The sequence below is a fragment of the Hyposmocoma kahamanoa genome, unplaced genomic scaffold, assembly GCF_003589595.1.
Source record: "Hyposmocoma kahamanoa isolate Upper Pololo Valley unplaced genomic scaffold, ASM358959v1 202, whole genome shotgun sequence".
NCBI classification, from domain to species: Eukaryota; Metazoa; Arthropoda; class Insecta; order Lepidoptera; family Cosmopterigidae; genus Hyposmocoma; species Hyposmocoma kahamanoa.
In genome coordinates, this window is record NW_020653726.1 from 9,081,829 (window position 1) to 9,100,130 (window position 18,302).

The following is an 18,302-nucleotide window of genomic DNA, read 5'->3' on the forward strand; positions in this document are numbered from 1 at the left end:
CAATCTAATTTTCCTGAATATATATCGTACAAAACAACCACATCCTGCATACGACGTCTATCGCTGAGTGTAGTGAGGCCATGTTTACTACACGACTTCCTGTAATCGCTTATGTTATTAGTTCGAAAGTTTAAATATTTTATGAATTTTATTTGCAGGCGTTCGATAGCGTGTTCGTATCTAATATACTGTGGGTTCCAAATAGTGCTGCAGTATTCAAGAATGCTTCGAACATATGCATAGTACAAAACTTTTAAACAGGATGCACTCCTGAAATCCTTGGTCACTCTAAAAATGAACCCCAAATTTTTATATGCCTTGTTGGTTATGTGCTCAAAATGATTAGCGAAAGTTAGTTTTGAATCCAAATAAACACCTAAATCCTTAACGACATCCACCTTGCTCAGAAATGTGTTATTCAATTTGAAATCGTATTCAATGCCTTTTTTGCTTTTTTTTTCTCGACCTACCTTACGACAGGGACCAAAAGTTTCCGACTGGCATAATTTAACAGCTGGTGTTCCGCAGGGTGGAATCCTGTCACCACTTTTGTTTTCTCTTTTTATTAATTTTCTTTCTTTCTCACTTAACTGCTATTAGCATTTTTATGCTGATGACTTGCAGATTTACACGCAGGCATCTGCTGAGGACATTAATTCACCGTTTTCTCAAATTAACCGCGATCTACAAAGCGTTAGTACATGGACAACTAATTTTGGGATATCTGTCAATCCATTGAAATGTCAAGCAATATCGTAGGTGGATCTAAACAGATATCCGAGATTGACCATAGTTCGCTTCATCATGTAGTGTATGAAAACTCGTCTGTTCCACTCAGCTTTAGTGTTAAAAACCTTAGTCAATGTAGTGTGGAGTCAATGTAGAGGACATTGACTCCACGCTACATTGACTACACACTGGTCCTCACAGGTGTCCCGAGCTAGTCGTAGGTTTCTTTCTTCTTTACGTTTTCTCAACAGCTTTCGGAATTTTCTTCCTACTAGTACTAAGATCTTATTTTGTCACCTCCCTTATATTTCCCCACTCGTTGATTGTGCTGATTATTTTGATGTCCGTTGCCCTGATCTCATGAAAGATCTATTAGATAAATTGTACCGCCTTCTCAATAGTGCTTTCTGTTTCATCTTCTACCGTCGCAAATTTGATCATGCTTCTTATTTCATGACTCAACTTAAATGGCTTCCTATTCGTCAACGCAGGCAGAATAGACACTCTGCACGTTCAAATTCAAGCTAGTCTTGCCTGCGTACCCGGGACGCTCATTTATTGTAAGTTAAAACGTAAAATCTAATTAAATAGAGCATATTTTGCCATGACAGTTGTCTAACTGCGTGGCGGCAAGGCGGACTCCGCTCGGCGATCGCGCGGGGTAAGAGGGATGAAATTCGTACCAAATAAATGCGCCCTTACATGTTGTGGTCAGTAAAGTTTAATACATAAAGAAATATTTAAATGAAATACTTTTCGTCTTGTCGAAAAAAATAAATAAAAAAAAAGTTTAAAAACGAAACAATTATAATCTGTGGTTCATAATAATTGGTCAAAGCCGACATAATCGCAACCAATCAATATAAAGAGAATGCGCTTATTTGAGTGTACTTTTAGCAGAATATCAAAATAAGCAGAAATTAGTCAATAGGTTTATTTCTATAGATCTATCTCACTTGCTCACGAACTTTTACGTACTTTTTTCAAAACACACACAGTGCACCGACTTTTGTCGGTCGTGTTTTCTGTTTATATGATTTGTAAAATAATTTACGATTTAGATCACACAAACGTTCTTATTTACTGATAACGAATGTGTTTCAGTTTCATTCGGATAAGTGCTCTATGGTGTGCTAGACGTGTCGTGAGTGACTTTGAGACTTGAAAGACTCAATATGGAAGAGGAAACTATAGGGGATTATTTTCCGATGTTTGATGAACCTCCAAAATTCGGGCTCAAGTTACCATTAGATCATGTTTTTCCTTTGCAAAGTAAGCAGTCTATTGTACCAAGACCCAAACAGATACTTGAAATGATGCCTTTAACAGCCAGGTAATGCAATACGTACTTTGACATAAACTTTGTTCATTTTCTTTTGACTATTTTTTTCATTAAAACTCTAACACAAATTACTAAATTTCATTAACCATGTTTTCCTGGCAGATACTTGAAGTACTACATGGGAAAAAAAATACACAAAAAACGTCCTATCATGGATTACATTAATATGATTTCTGCTCAAAGAATGTATGGTAAGTGATCTAGTTACCTATAAAATTTTATGATTTATCCTTATGTATATAAAAGGAACATACAAAATTAAGGCCAATAAGAAATAACTGTCTCACAACAATATTTAAATAAATTTTATTATATTTTTAATTGTAACTTATGCTTAAGGTACTATGTGATATTATAAAAATATAAAACTCGCACTACTCCATATTAGGTCACCACTGTAGTTAACTGTAACTCTAAAGTAAGAATGAATACCTAACAATGGCATACAAACCTACTATAAAGGTTGGATATAGTAAACTCTGTACCATTGAGTTACTATGCTTGCATTTGATACAGGTCCCATCGGTGTTATAGAAAGACTTCAAATTACTTTCTGCTCCTAGCTGCTGCTGCAGAAATGACTCGAAGTCTCTTAAAAAAAATGTTGGCCAATTTTGAGCAAATTTCTTATATTTACTCCTTTTTCCATATTTTAGGATGCCCAATTGGAGGTATAGGAGGAGGTACTATAGGTCGTGGCTTTAAGGGAGAGTTCTGCCGTTTCCAGCTCTACCCAGGACTGTATGAATACATCACAGTACCGGAATGCCAATTCATAGTCAACATCAGAAATGCTAACAATGAAACCATTTTTCAGTCTGTCTTGTCTACCTATGAGTAAGTTCAAGGTTTAATTAACATTATTAGGAGATAATAGTACTTCAATCTTTGAAACTGTTGTCCTAATTATGTATCAATGAATACATACATTCATGAGCAATTTGTGTAATTATAGCAAACCGAAAAAAGCACCAGCCTCATGGGAGTGGAATCTGAATGCTCCTGATTGCGAATACACCGGCTTGTACCCACGTGCATGGACCACTTATGATTTGTCTAAATATGGAGTAAAATTGGTCTGCAGGCAAATATCACCTGTGATACCTCACAATTACAAGGTTAATACTAACCCACCACACATGTGATAGTATGATTCATTAACTATTTTTTGTAACTTCTTGTCTTGGCCTGACTCACTAAAGGTTGTATTCCAGAACTCTACTCAATGCTCAAGTCAGGATTTGAGCAGACTTGAGTATGATTTCAAGCACTGGAAATACTACCCTAATGGCAAGGGCTTGAGTATGATTTTCAGTGCTCACTGCAATACTCAAGTCCTGACTTGAGTATTGAGTAGAGTTCTGGAATACAACCCTAAGAGCATGGAGATTTTTAGTACAATGCCAACGCTCTATTATCTATTATAACTTAAAGATTTTGATTGAGTAGGGCTTAAAATGTGAAAATTATGTAACACAATTTTAAAATTTAACAAAATTTCAACAAAAAAAACAGTCACTTGAGTAAGAGTTATATTACAATATTTCAGTATTTTTTCATCCTGGTTCGGTTATCTCACTGGTTTTCAAATTTTTGTTTTCACTCCAATTTTTACAAGGTGTATTGTTACAACTTGGCATTTTCACGTTTTACTAGAGATCTTCTATGTACAACGATCGCCATGTCACTGGCGATGTTTGTAGGCGTGTCCCCTGGATATGATCATTTTGATCATATCGAGGCGAGATGAACCACGCCCCCATACCAAATCTCCCCTTTTTTCCTATATCTATGATGCCAACGCGCGTATACTTGCATCACGTCTCTAGCGATTTACGGGCAGTTGCATCGAGATCGTATCGCTGCTTAAGTCGCACATATGTGTAAAGGTCGACGATTAGCGACTGCATCGCGACTGAATCGCTGCAGACGACTGCTAATAGTCGCCGTGTGTAACTGCTCTAAGTAACAACCATGACAGTTATATTCTTATAGAAGTTGTCATTTTCTGGACACCAATAATTATAATACTAAATTATATTTTATTGTAAAAACCAATGTAAATATGCTTGCTTTATTTATATAATCTGAATAAAAGAAACTGCATGTAACTAACAGAAGTGCACAATTTTATAGCTTTCTATTGATAAGAACTAGATTACAAGAATTTTGTATTAAGGGCAGAAGCATGTAGGCATAATTCACTTACATCATCGTCAATAAAATAACTTAGATTTTTCTAGTTTGTTTTGTTAATTTCAGGATAGTAGCTTACCTTGTGCAGTATTTGTGTTCTCAGCAAAAAATGTGTGCACTGAAAAGCGAAATGTGAGCATTACATTTACATGGACTGAAGTACTGAATGGGGCCAATAAGAAGAAATCGATAGGTAACAACAGATTCAATTTTCTGTGCATAAATTAACTTTTAATTATAAATTACGAGCAACAACAGCATAGCTGGTGGAACACTTGCTTTTCATGCACGATTGCGAGTAGGTGAGGACCTTTCTTCCATCACTATTGAATTTAATATCACTTGTTTTAATATTACATGAAAACATAAAACCTACATGTAGTACACATAGAAGATTTAATAAATATTTTTCTAAAATTTTTCAAGTCACCGAAATTCAATTGGCTAACAAACCTTCTCCTAGGACTATATCTGTGGCAGATTAATTCTTCCAGTTTGTTAAAAGTTGACTATTAATTTTACTAAAGCCTTTTAAACTAACTAAATTTTTATGTGTTTTTATTATAATAACTACAATGTCTTATAGATAAATATCTTATTATTATATATTATATTAAAATGATTTCCTTACCAACAATCTAATTGTTAATTTATCACCTAAAATACAGTACGTGTGATTAAGCTGATATCATCAAACCACCAATTACATCTTATCTAAATATATTTAATAATCAATGTACATAAATGTTATGTATGCCATACGATGCCATCATTTTATGTGTACTTACTTATTAAATTGCAAGTCTTAGGCTGAATATTGTTCCATATTTCGTGAAATCATGTTCTTTGTTTTGTTTCACAGTGCAATTTTTCATTTTGTTATTTTCTATCTGTTTTGCTCTATAAGTAATAATTGTTTAAATTACTTTGACAATTATTTTAAAATTTATTATAATATTTTAGGAAAATTGGACCTTGAGAGGTATTCAGAAGAGTACACATGTGGAGTCACCCTGGAGCAAAAGATCTCAGACCAGCCGTGTACTTTTACAATAGCGAAAAAAAAAGACGAGAAAGAAACGATTCACGAAGGATATTGCCTATGGAATGCGATTAAAACTTCCAATTATGTGTGGGAGTGTCTTAAAAAGCATGGGAAATTGTCTCCTGATCCAAGCTTAAGTCCGCCTCCGCCAGATAACCATAAAACTGAGAAAAAAAAGAATGAGAAACCACAGAAAATTTATAAATGTAAGATATTAAATAAAAACTGACGCTATATTATACGTACTTTCGTTTTTCAAAGCTAAAACTGTTTGCTATAATTTGGTGCACACGCGTATAATATCTAATACCAGCAAAGTGTACGGTCTATCGAGTACTGACGAATACCCATAATAGTATTACTGGTCTAGCAAGTAAAACTAACAAGTTTCATATGGAATCTAACTTTTTTTTGTTTTACAGGTGATTCCATAGGACTTTCAAGTACTATAACCTTAGATCCAGGGGGTACTGGATGTACGGAGTTTTGCCTCTCGTGGGATATGCCTGTTATTAAATATAAAAAGGATCAAAAAGTTCACAAAAGGTTGAGCAAACTTCTAAATAACAAATTATAATAAAATGTCGCTTTTAATTTTCACCAACTTACACTTGATACTCGATATTGTTTTAAATTCGCTTTACGGGTTATCTTATGCCAACGTCTTTCTACAACGCTTTTAAACGAGACTTACACAGATCGTTATTACACACTGAATAACTTGACGTGTACGTGTTTGACGCCTGTATCACCCAAATCTAACGAAAATGTTTATAATACACCCATTGGCCTTTGCTGGTGGGTCAATGAATACATCCCAAAAATTCGGATTCTGCAAAGGATGCAATACAACCATGACGAAACGGCTGCAGAATAGTGGTCTGTGAATAATATTATTAGCAATCTTAGGCCTTGTTTAAGTTTTGGAGTTTGGTTTGTATCAAGTACAATATTTTTATTTTATTCAATATATTGTTTTTACTACCATAATATTAATGTGTTTTTGGGAAACTACTATTAGTTTGGTGTTATTACCCATACAGAGATCGAACTAACGCAAAGAAAAGTTCCTTCGATCCGGCTGGATTCTAACCAGCGACTTTGCCAGACCGTATCCAAGTATATTTTAGGACTTTTCCCTGGCGAAATAATTACGTTACAATTTTACTAAATGCTTATTTATAGATATTACACAAAATACTTCGGCAGCGACGGCATCGCGGGTACCTGCATAGCGGCATACGCGCTCAAAAACTACAAAAACTGGGAGAAGCAGCTTGATGACTGGCAGGACCCGATACTCAATAATAAGTACGATATTCAAGCTGTACAGAAAAATTAAACATTTTTAAAGAATGTCTCTTGTTTAGGGTGATCTATATTTTCCGTACATTTAGTTAATAGTGGATTTATTTCAGCAATATACCAGATTGGTTGAAAAATGCCTTAATGAACGAGCTCTATTACGTTGCGGACGGCGGGACGATTTGGTTTGACGTCCGGGAAGAATTCCCTGATTCAGATCCTAGGTAATTTGCCTATTCTCTTTTCCATTATGTCTCAATATATACGTCAATTTTATATTTTTCACGACGCGATTTCTGTGTAATTTTCACTTAATAAGACGTACATAATCAATATAATCGGTGGAAAAGAATAGACTAGATTTTGGAACGACCATGAGAGATTCTTTTATAGGAGCATCGTGTGGCTAGCGCGATCTGGCTATTGATTGTATGACTGATGAGGTCGTTACCTCACCACAAATCCCTCGAACGTCCTAATGCTCGCAAGCTTTTTTAAAGGATCAAAACAATTGTACATACTGAATATTTTAAACAATTTTTACGAAATTTACCTGTTAATTTAAATTTAACTTGAACTTAACTCGCGTTGCTAAGTGTCACTTAAATATTATGCAATTTATGGCGAACCATTTGAAGTTTCCTTATAAGAATTTATGGAAGAAGTCTGTTTAAAGGATATAGGGTATTTTTGCCTCTTAGCATGCTAAGCAGTCCCCGTATTTGACGGGAATTTCTAACACAGACTTCTAACTGAAAAAACCGTATATGCATTCTATTATTTAGAGCTGTGTTTATAGGCCAATAGGTCCTTATCATTTTGTGTTTATTCTGATTGTGTACTTCGTTTTTTACAGACATGATTTCGGGCTATTCGGATACTTGGAAGGACACGAGTACAGAATGTACAATACGTACGATGTCCATTTCTACGCGTCTTTCGCTTTGGCTCAACTCTGGCCTAATTTACAAGTTAGTACATGTAATTTATACACGACATCATGTCAAATACAATTTATTTTAAGCTCTGTTGCTCGAGTGTCCTGTGTTTCATCAAGTAGCATACTGGCTCGAAAGACAATTTTATTTTTTCTTAGACACTAGGGGGTTGAAATAGAGGTCGATAGAGGTATATGGTAAAAGATAGTCAAGTAATGAGATAGGGATAGGAAAATAATGAGTCAATTGCTTGACGCGAGGATCCCTGGAAAAGGACGGCTGCCATATTTTCGTTGGGAGGCTGATAGGCGGATTAATGAAGCTGAAATGTGCTATATGCAGGAGTATAAATTTATCTTTTAGTCATGGATGGAGCAATAAAATAACGTTATTTTTCGCAATCATTTATTATAATTTCAATGTATTCAATTTTACGCGACTATAACACTTTTTGATTTTCAGGTGGTGCTTCAATATATGTTTCGAGACACAATTACAATGGAGACAGAGAAAAGTAGGCGGTCGCTATATAACGGAAAAACTGTCAAATTCAAAATTAAGGATTCAATACCACACGATTTAGGAGATCCACGTAAGACACATACTCAAATTAATTGCGATACATTGTAGTTATTACGCGTCATATAGCATCTGCAGCAAGTCCTAAACAAACTCGTTCTGTTGGATTTGAGCATTTTGTTTTTGTCTATAGATCTCACATTAGAACATTTTTGGCAGGCAACAGACGCTGGTTCAAGTCCAGTCAGATCAAAGGAATTATTTTACATACATTATTATACATTATTTTTTTTTTTTCTACATATTGCGACTGAAAAAAAAAGAAAGTTTCATTAGTTTATCTCGTCGCACTAACCGCAAAAAAGCCGTTTAAACCCAATACAAAGATTTGCAACAAGCACTTGATTTGAAACGTGATGGGACGAACAAGTCGTGCGCCTGATGAGTGGCACTCGGAGCTTTAAATCGCAAAGATCTGAGGGGCACTGCCACTGCGCCCGTCAACCTTAGACATAAGTTGAAAAGTTCCATGTGCCTGTATTTCACTAGAACCCTGATACTTCAAAATCGGAACGCGGTAATGCTCTCATAACTGCTTGGCGGCAGAAATAGGTAAGGAGGTGCGGGTCAATGGGGCGTTCAAGGTTTGCGCGTACATTGTGTCTTGTGCTGGATGTATTCAACACAAGACACGTGTCTGCGCGCAAACTTTGACGTATATTGTGTCTTGTGTTGGATGTAATCAATACAAGGCACACGTTTGCGCGCAACTCTTGAACGCCCCGCTGAACGCACCACTGTTCCGAATTTGCAGCCTTAGAGATCTTCGTGCGATCTGCTAACTCGGACTGTAGCTCAGTTGGTAAGCACAGTAGCTACGGTGTGGCAAAAGACACTGGTTCGAGTCCAGTCAAATGTATCAGTAACAAGCCTCGGATAATCTTTAATATCGTCTACACTTTCATATTCTAAAATATAACAACATCATTTTATATTACATATATATCGGAACAATTTCTCGCAGACGACAGACCATTCTCAAAGATAAACGCCTACAACATCCACGACGTGAGCGAATGGCGCGACCTGAATCTGAAGTTTATACTGCAAGTTGCGCGCGACCACCGCCTGCTTCGGGCTTACTCCGCACCTTTCACGTCTGAAAGGTACCGCTCCATGACGTATATAGACGACGTCAGAGACGGTACTGAAGATGACCTCTATGCTCGCTCTACGGGACAAGCCGACGATTCCCGAACGCCTTCTGAAACGCCCGCGTCAATCAAACAGCCCACTCCAGTTGCCAACATTGAGAAGCCGCCTATTGGGGATATTTTAGACCTACTGTACAGGTTAGACTTTGGAGTGATGCAAGTGTCTAATATGCCCCAGTTAGTACATAACCCTATGAATGTACTCATAAATGTTGTAGATTCGTAGTCATTTGCTACGAACTAGCCTAGCATGGTAATGCATGTCCGTATACAACCATGCAACGCAAGGAGAAATACTTGCCTGTTTAACAGAGAATTCTGTACAGGAGTATACCACATCAGGCAGACGAAGACGTGCAGCATTTACCAAGAGAAGCAACAGTCGCTGTGTGGGACAGTCGAAAGTACTTAGCTGATATGTATCCGTCGTGCGCGGCTTTGTTACGGCGATGTGCACAATGGGACACTGATGGAGATGGTCTGATTGAAAATAGTGGAAGCCCGGATCAGACTTTCGATGCGTGGGTCATGACTGGTCCTAGGTAAATGTCAAACATATTTAATAGATTCAATGTGCTATATCAACGCATATTCATCCCACTGTTTAGCGGTCTGTGTTTGCATCATTTGACATGTTGGTAACTTTTGATGCAGTCGATGATAGTTGCTTAGATGGTACCTAATCACTCCAAAAAGGCCCGTTGTTGCTGGTTGAAAACTTATCGTCATTTTTTAAGATATGCAAAAATTGTCACTTTATGGACAACAATATGATTGATTATTATTACGTAATCATTTATTAACAATAATTATTACTTATTAATATACAATAAGTAATACTTATCTAGTAATAAAGATTTACAAGTGCATTACAAAATAGCAAATATTTGGACATTTGATTTTTTAATGTTCAGTTTTCTTATTATTAATTTAATCTATAATAGTGTATACGCATTCGGGTGGACAATTTAATCATATAATATTATTACAGAGTCCTAAAATACTGACCTCAGAAGTTCGTGGAATTACATCTATTTGCCAAATTTTATTGAAATCGGTTACCGGAAAGTGCGCGACACCGGATTCATTACCTAGTTTGTCACTCTTTGAGGTGGAAGCTTTTCCTCAAATTTAAACGGGACTAATACTGAGGTAGTACAGTAACACAATTGACCATAAAGTTCATTATGCTATGTACAATATCGTTACAAAAATTCGCTTCCATTCTGTGCCGCAGCAACATAAATTGAGCCTTAGGGAGACGGACTCAGTGACAGTGCCCCTCAGATATTTGCGCTCTAAAGCTCTAAGTAGCACTTTTTTTGCTATGGACAAGCGTGTTGCTTACCATCAGGCGCACGATTTTACGACATTATTTCTGTCGCATATAAAATATTGTCTACATATCCTTTAGACGAACTAATGTTGTGTAATGTTCTCGCGCATGCTCAAGAATGCCCGCACATTCCGCGGAAGATTTTGGCTCCTATTCAATTTTTTATGTTACACAATTGAACTTTTTTCATTATGTTATGTACATACAACATCGCTACTAAAATTCGCTTCCATTCCTTTCCGCCGCAATATAAATTGAGCCTTAAAGTGTTTTCAGATCGGCCTAAGCCGTTTTTTCGTCAACTGGTTTGGTAGTCGTTCTTTGTATTCAACTTTCAGTGCGTACTGCGGTGGTCTATGGTTAGCAGCACTAAGCGGTGTTCGCAACATGGCACGTTTGTTAGGACTGGAGGACGAGGAGCGCGAATTCGCCAAAATTCTCGACCACGGTCGTCATTCGTTTGAAGAGAAATTATGGACTGGCAACTATTACAGCTTTGATGTCAAGCCTTCTAATAAAAACGTTATTATGGCGGATCAGTTAGCTGGACAGTGGTAAGTCGTAAAAAAAAGAATGAATACCCCTTTCTATAAGATCTTAGAACATCAAGTATTCCTGTTACGAAGATTTTGACCTATATTTGTAATCTATAGTATATTGTTTGTGGGGCTTCCATTTCACGTTTCCAAACGCATCTGTCTCCGAATTTCACGTGTTACAATAAAATCGCACCTCCCGACAAAGGAGTAGAGTCCATCCCCACATGTCAGATGACATGGCATTGTAAGACCACGCGGGCATCTTGTTCGTTCCTACCTCGAACCTGCAAGATGTGGAATAATCTTTCTCCCGAAGTATTTCCTTTGCGCTATGACGTGGGGTTCTTCAAAAAACGTGTTTATAGGGCTTTCAAAGGCTGGCAACACATAGGCAGCTCATCTGATGTTGCAAATGTCCATGGGCGACGATGACCACCTCCCATCAAGTGGCTCGTCTACTTGTTTGCCTCCTTCTTTACATAAAATAAACAAGGCTATATCAACACTTTCATAGAATGTATTAAAAGATATATAATTACCAATGACAGTTCAAAAACTACTTGTAAATAACAAATTGTATCCTAATACTTTTTCCGGGGAAACCCTTTTAATCATTTAAAATTTTTCTTTTCTTACTTTCTTGTTGTTCTGATTCCTTTAAGTTTAACTTACGTAAATTTATCGTTTAAGCTGAGTCGTTGCCAAACCCAACTCAGATACTAACAAAGAAACTGAAATAAAAAATCACCTTGCATAAAGAATATTCAAATTTTTTTTTAATGACAAAATAAGTAAGTCAAATGACTTGCATCTCACCTGATGGAAAGACAATGGAGTCGACGATGGAGCACACACACCTAAATAATATAACTTAATTAGCACCAACGTTGCTCAGGTTCCTCCGCGCCTCCGGATTATCAGACCCAGTGTTCCCCGAGGCAAATGTAAAGAAGGCCCTAAAAACGATTTACGAGAACAACGTCCTACAATTCATGGGTGGTACCATGGGCGCCGTCAACGGCTGGGTGGCAGGTGCACGCGGCCACGTCGACACCACGGCGCTGCAGAGCGAAGAGATGTGGACTGGAGTCACTTATGGGTTGTCTGCTCTTATGATCTACGAGGGTGGGTAAATAATACAAAGCCTTTTGAATTTTATTTATTATTATTATTTTGTCGGTCTCGATGGCCTAACGGTTTATACTGTGAGCGTTGAATGCAAAGGTCTCGGGTTCGATTCCCGGTAGAACCAAGTGAAGGAAATGAACTTTTCTAAATTGGTTCTGGTCTGGGTATTTTGGGATGTGCCCCAGAGTGAAGTCCGTTGCTTTGGTACTCATAGTACTGGGAATTCCCTAGTTTAAAACCAGGCAATTGGTATTAAACACGTTATTATAATTATGATACGAAGTGACAGGACGAACTATTCGTGCGCCTAGTGGTAAGCGACACGCCTGTCCATAACAGTTCCAGTGCCGCTCAAAGCTTTAAATCGCAAAGACCTGAGGGGCACTGCCACTGCGCCCGGCATTCTGAGATGTAAGTTGTAAAGTCCCATGTGCCTGTAATTTCACCAGCACCTTCGCCCTTCAAAACCGGAACGTCGGTAGAAATAGGTAAGGTGGTAGTTCTTTCCTGGATGAACTCTTTCGCAAGGAGCTCTACTGCTACTATTAATAGTAATGTTATTTATAAATGAAAACCTCGTGAGAATTGCATGCCGAGACAGTCCTTAAAACGTTTCTAGTCTTGTGATGTCGCCCAACCTAACACATAGTGCAAAGCAGAAAACTCGCGCGTACGGAAATACAGGGGGGCGATTCATGTAATCAAACCGTTGTGATATCGTAGCGATTTAGTCGTTGAACTGCTTTTTCGTATTCACGTGTGACAGTGAACGTCAACGAGGCCAATTTTAAAGTCGTTCAATCCAAATGTCGTTAAAGCGTATTCTGGTATATGAATCGAACTTAAATCGATCTAAACGACAAGTCATACGTATTCTGCAAAAATTTTGACAATTCTTTCAATAGACTTTTGACGACTAATTGTCAAATTTCACAATGCAAGATGTCGTTCATTAGTCGTTACGTTTCGATTCTCCTCATATCAACGTTCGTTCAAGTGATACGTGAATACCCATTTTGGATAGGACTTCGATTGAACGACTACGTAACTTCAACGATATTTTGACAGCTTGAACTTACGTGAATCGCACTACATGGCAGACAGTAACCAAGTTTTATTGGTTATATTTGCTAAAATTTCGGAGTAAATATCTTTCCTATTTTCGTAACATCTAATAATAATCAAGAGCGTAGCAGGTGGAAGTCCATAGTATCTGCCTACCCCAGTGAGAGACAGGCGTGTGATATATATGTGTGTAATAATATTACCTATTTTTCAGGTATGCACGATGAAGCCTTCGCAACAGCTGGCGGTATGCACAACACTCTCACACAAATGGGCCTGTCATACGAAACACCTGAAGCTCTATACGCCAATGGGAACCACCGTTCCATCGCATATATGCGACCCTTGTCCATTTGGGGAATGTACCAGGCAATACTGACGCGTCCCCCACCCCTCACACCCGCCTCCCTTCCCAATGGACTTGTTAACCATACAGATAAGTCAAACTCATAGTATTTGTTATTACATTAGTAAAGCATATTGAATGGTAGAGCTTACATATTTTGAATAGATCCAATCTTGATACATTTTCAATATAAATACAATTTCGGTAAAAACAGCGGCATGAGCTTACGAATACCAGGGAAGGTTTCAGCTACACTAATATGTTTATACGTGTATAGGATTGGGATGTAGCGACAGTGGATCAATTTGAATTGAAGTATACAGAGTTTGTATGATGGATTGGGCCGAATTAAGGCTGAAACTATCTTAAAGATAGGTTCCTTTTTTTCCTATGAACTTTAAAGATTATAATTGAGGGCAAAAATTTCATTATCTTTGTTACATGCATCGTTTTAACTTTTAAATAACGCTCGTTTAGTGAATTATTTTAAAAATAACGACTAAATCGAGCAGTTATGAAAACAAAATTTTATCTTAATTTTTGTTTAAATAATGTAATGTTTAAGTGTCCCATTGAAGTACGTGCAAAAATTTTGAAATTATAATTCGAATACGATCTGTTGACGAGTGTTCACGTTAAATATAGCCTGCCTTTTTTTTAAGACGGAGTAAAATTACATTTGTAGGGTTTGCTAGTTTTCATAAAATTTTAAAGAGTTTGTAGTTGTCGATAGTTTTATCGATAGATTATGAAAGAAGATCAAATTTTGCAAAAGAATTTACTGAATTGTGAATGTTACGACGTTCTAATATGTATGTTTGCATATGCTATATTTTCCATTTTTATATATATTATTGCCTTCTTTATTCTTACTTTGACAGTTGGCCTACTAGTACCGAGGTCAATTTTTATTCATATACATTTTAACAAGAATAGCCAGATTTCATTATCTATATAGAATTAAAATGGAAAACTTTAAAATATGTCTCCTCTTTGCATTTTTTTATAAATGTAGTTCTAAATACAGTGCATGTATGAACTTCCAAAAATGGACTATTCGAATGAACTTTTGTTCAGTAATTGAATGAATAATGGGCAGAGGATGATTCAAATGTAATAAGTTCGGCTATTTGTTCCATAAACCTGACCAATATTCAGTCGATAGTCGATAGAATATTTATCGACTGCAATCACTAGCTGCTCGCAAGCGGGTAACACATTTGCGTAATGAACTGTCATTTTAATCCGTCTTCAAAAAAGAAACTATAAGTTACCCTTACTAAAATTCAAAACTACCTCAATAGTCTAGGTTTGCGGCTTGCTCACTATGGACCCATAGAGTATAATCACAAGAGTAGCTTTCTGCAACTGCAAAATAGCAATTCGAATACAGTGGAAGATGCAAGCAGGCAGCAGTTCTGCCCTCCTTGTCATAAACAACGCATTTCCATTGGTAACTTTTGAGCGCGCAAAGTTTTTTTTTAAACAAACTAAATAAAATATAAAAAACAGCTTATAAGGAACCCCTTATATTTTGGTTATAGATCTCGTTTTGCTAATTCCAGATATGTTAATAACATAATTTAGTGAAAATGTCGATTACGTTGTTTATGACAACGATGTCAGTGTTGTGGTGTCGCGTTGCAATTGACGTGCAACCATAAACTGCTTCCAGATTGCATTAAAGTTATTTTGCCATTGCGATATAGTCGGAATGCAGCTCGCGTGGCAACGCGTTAATATTCGAAAAATAGGATGTCGAATCGTTCTACTTTGATAGACTGTAACTTAAGGTTTCTGCTATCGGTTATTATATCTAAAGCCATTCGAAACAAGTTAATGTTGCACAAAATACTTGGCTCCGTGCAATTAAATTAAAACTATCGCAGCTCCTGGATCAGCATATCTTATTGTACTAAGCTAAAGTAAGTCTTAGTTTTTTTTTTGTTTTTCGTAACCTGATATATTATTCTAGCCTGGCTCAATATTATATTCGTGAAATGTTATTGTAAGTAACAAATTGTATTTTTTATTAAAATATGGCGAAGGTCAGCCGGTTCGTGGCGCTAGCGAGTAGTACGGAGCCGCACGGAGTTAGGGTAAAACATTAAATCAAGACTCAACGCAAACGATGTACTTGAGACGTAGTTTTTGTCTACTATTGCGTATCTTCGCATAATTTTTTCTTTTGGCGTATAATTTTATATCTCAAGCCATTGATCTAACAGTATTACATTAAAAATGCAGTTTACTTGAATTGTCTAATCGTCTGCATTGAGGCTTAATTTTTCATGTCTTTAAGAGCGGGCGCACACCACGAACTTAGTTCGCGTGCGGTTGATGCAAACGAGTGTGCAATAGGATATAGTAATCCCCATCATAAGAACGATAAAGACAACCCGCCGACTTTTTAGTCGGTGGCGTGCCCCCGCTCTAATAAGACGTAATATTGTGATATTTCGTACGTAACGAAAACCCTAAATGAAGTAATGTGATTTTTATACTTAATAAAATAAAGCATTTAAATTTTTTACTTACCAATTGTTATACTTACCAAGGAAAGCAACGAGATTATTGAAATAGTTATTTATTAGTTTTGTTTCTATTTAAATTTATAATGTTACTAAATTACTTACATGATATGAAGTGTTATGCTAACAAAAATGTGGTATTCAATTAGACAAAAATTGTCTTTAAAAGCTTTGGTTTAACGTTCAATTTATGTTTGTTTATATGTACGTGATGTATTAAAAACTAAAAATAAATAGGAAATGAAACAACACAAATGTTTTTTGTTTTGATATTTTATAGGTATAAATGCATTTTGAGACACGCGCGTATGTGCACGCGTAACACGTATTTCTATAACTTCATCGTTTGTTATGTATATGTTATATATCCCTATTCTATAACATAGACTAAACTACGTATTTTGTGTTATTTCAATAGATCGTATCGCCTGTGGGTGAATTTTAGACGTATATTGTTGATAAGACGTAAATAAATAAAATATTACTACTAATTCTTTTAAAGTATTTACAAAGTATTTACATAAATATTCATTCAGTCTTCATTACCGATGTGGACGATCGTCCAGGACATATATCCAAACACAGAGGCACAATGTAGAACATAATTATACCGAAAATAATAAATTTACTTGAACATTCACATTTTGTATTTAGTATAAAACAGACTTTATACATATATCGAGTTCCTATGTTTTCGCGATTGTTACACATAGGAAATGAAACTATTTTTTCGGATCTTGTATTTTATAATAAAGTTCTGTGATTTCTTGTATGACATTTTTTAGCAAGTCATTAATGGACACCATTAACTTTTACAAGGCTGAATGTAAAGCTTGCAATACATGTTGGTCCAGCGTTGGCGAGTGAAGTCCAATACCAACGTATGGACAGCCTATTTGCTTTGCTTTGCCGTCGCTCGGTATCGCTCGCCTAGCCGAGTGAAGGTGAGCGCCAACGTGTACAAGGCTCATTGCCGGGCACTAACTAAAATGCGCCTAAGTGACAACTGGTCAAATAACCGTTTTAAATTGCAAAAAATAGATCAAAATTCTTTTTTAAAAACAGTTGAAATTAGTTAACGTTTTCGACTTATCGGAACTTGTCCTAGCGATGCATAGCTGAAATGTCATTAAACAATTTCAATATTCTAAAACTGGGTTATGGTTTTCTAAGAGATCTCAAAAAAATATTTTGTCACTTAGCTGCATTTTAATTAGCGGATGGCATTTGGCGTGGCTCGTCACAACTCACAGTCGCTCGACCACTTGTTTCACTTCTAAGCGGCCAATGTGTTCACACGTTTGTGACAAATAGATAGTTAAATTAATAACTTGTGTAACATAGTGAGAAATAGGCATTTTGCATCAGTAATCCATGACTATGGGACCCAGAAATTTATTTATTAAACTTTGGTTCGTTTCGATAAACAAAAATACGCTATTTAAATCCGAGAAATAGATTTCCAAAGTTTTAATGTAAATTGAAATGTTAATGTACGTTGTCACTTCGTTTCAATGCCCAATGAAAAACTGACGGCGGCGGCGCCAAACGTGTGAGCAGCTCCACAAAGCTCTTCCACATTGGCTGTTTGTATTGCACTTGTCCAAAGCGTAGACGGTAGCACCTGTCTTGTATCAACTTGCGCAATTTTTATTTTGGATATCTATTTAAGACTCTCGCCTCTCCCAAGGTCAAAAAAAATTTTTTTTAAGTATTATTATAACATGTATTGCAGGTTTTAGGTTTGCGTTCCGAACTTCCGACATTTTAGGCCTTAATAACTATAAATGTTATATATTCTTAACTAGTTAAACTAATTTCACGACGTTCCTGTCGTAGGTTTTGTGTTTGCGATAGCAAAATAATCCTTTTTTGGAGCAGATTGCATATCTTAAAGAACTTTAGTCACGAGTATTTCCATAGGTTCAAGTATAACTGGTACTTAGATTTGGAGGGTGCAGTATGGATAAATTGACGGTTTCTATTCTTCTTATCGTATTGATGGCATATAGCATAATGCTTATGGTTTTCTAGTTTTAAAAGACTGTTTTAAAATTACTATCGCCATA

The 18,302-nt window shown here is 36.4% G+C and overlaps 1 protein-coding gene across 2 annotated transcripts; it reads left to right on the forward strand.

The window, feature by feature from the left end:
- Window positions 1–1,734: 1,734 nt before the first annotated feature.
- Window positions 1,735–14,602, forward strand: LOC113227218 (non-lysosomal glucosylceramidase). Of its 2 annotated transcripts, none has more exons than XM_026460115.1 (16): window positions 1,735–2,062; window positions 2,174–2,262; window positions 2,728–2,908; window positions 3,027–3,189; window positions 4,334–4,460; window positions 5,231–5,518; window positions 5,735–5,858; window positions 6,498–6,623; window positions 6,731–6,841; window positions 7,474–7,588; window positions 8,018–8,147; window positions 9,099–9,240; window positions 9,615–9,830; window positions 10,963–11,178; window positions 12,059–12,288; window positions 13,571–14,602. In XM_026460115.1, the coding sequence occupies exons 1-16, from the start codon at window positions 1,905–1,907 to the stop codon at window positions 13,807–13,809; spliced, it is 2,655 nt and encodes an 884-aa protein (XP_026315900.1). In that variant the 5' UTR covers window positions 1,735–1,904; the 3' UTR covers window positions 13,810–14,602. The 2 variants fall into 2 exon arrangements, with proteins under 2 accessions (XP_026315900.1, XP_026315899.1); XM_026460114.1 differs by having other exon boundaries at window positions 1,738–2,062; window positions 9,099–9,426; window positions 13,571–14,600.
- The last annotated feature ends 3,700 nt before the right edge of the window (window positions 14,603–18,302 follow it).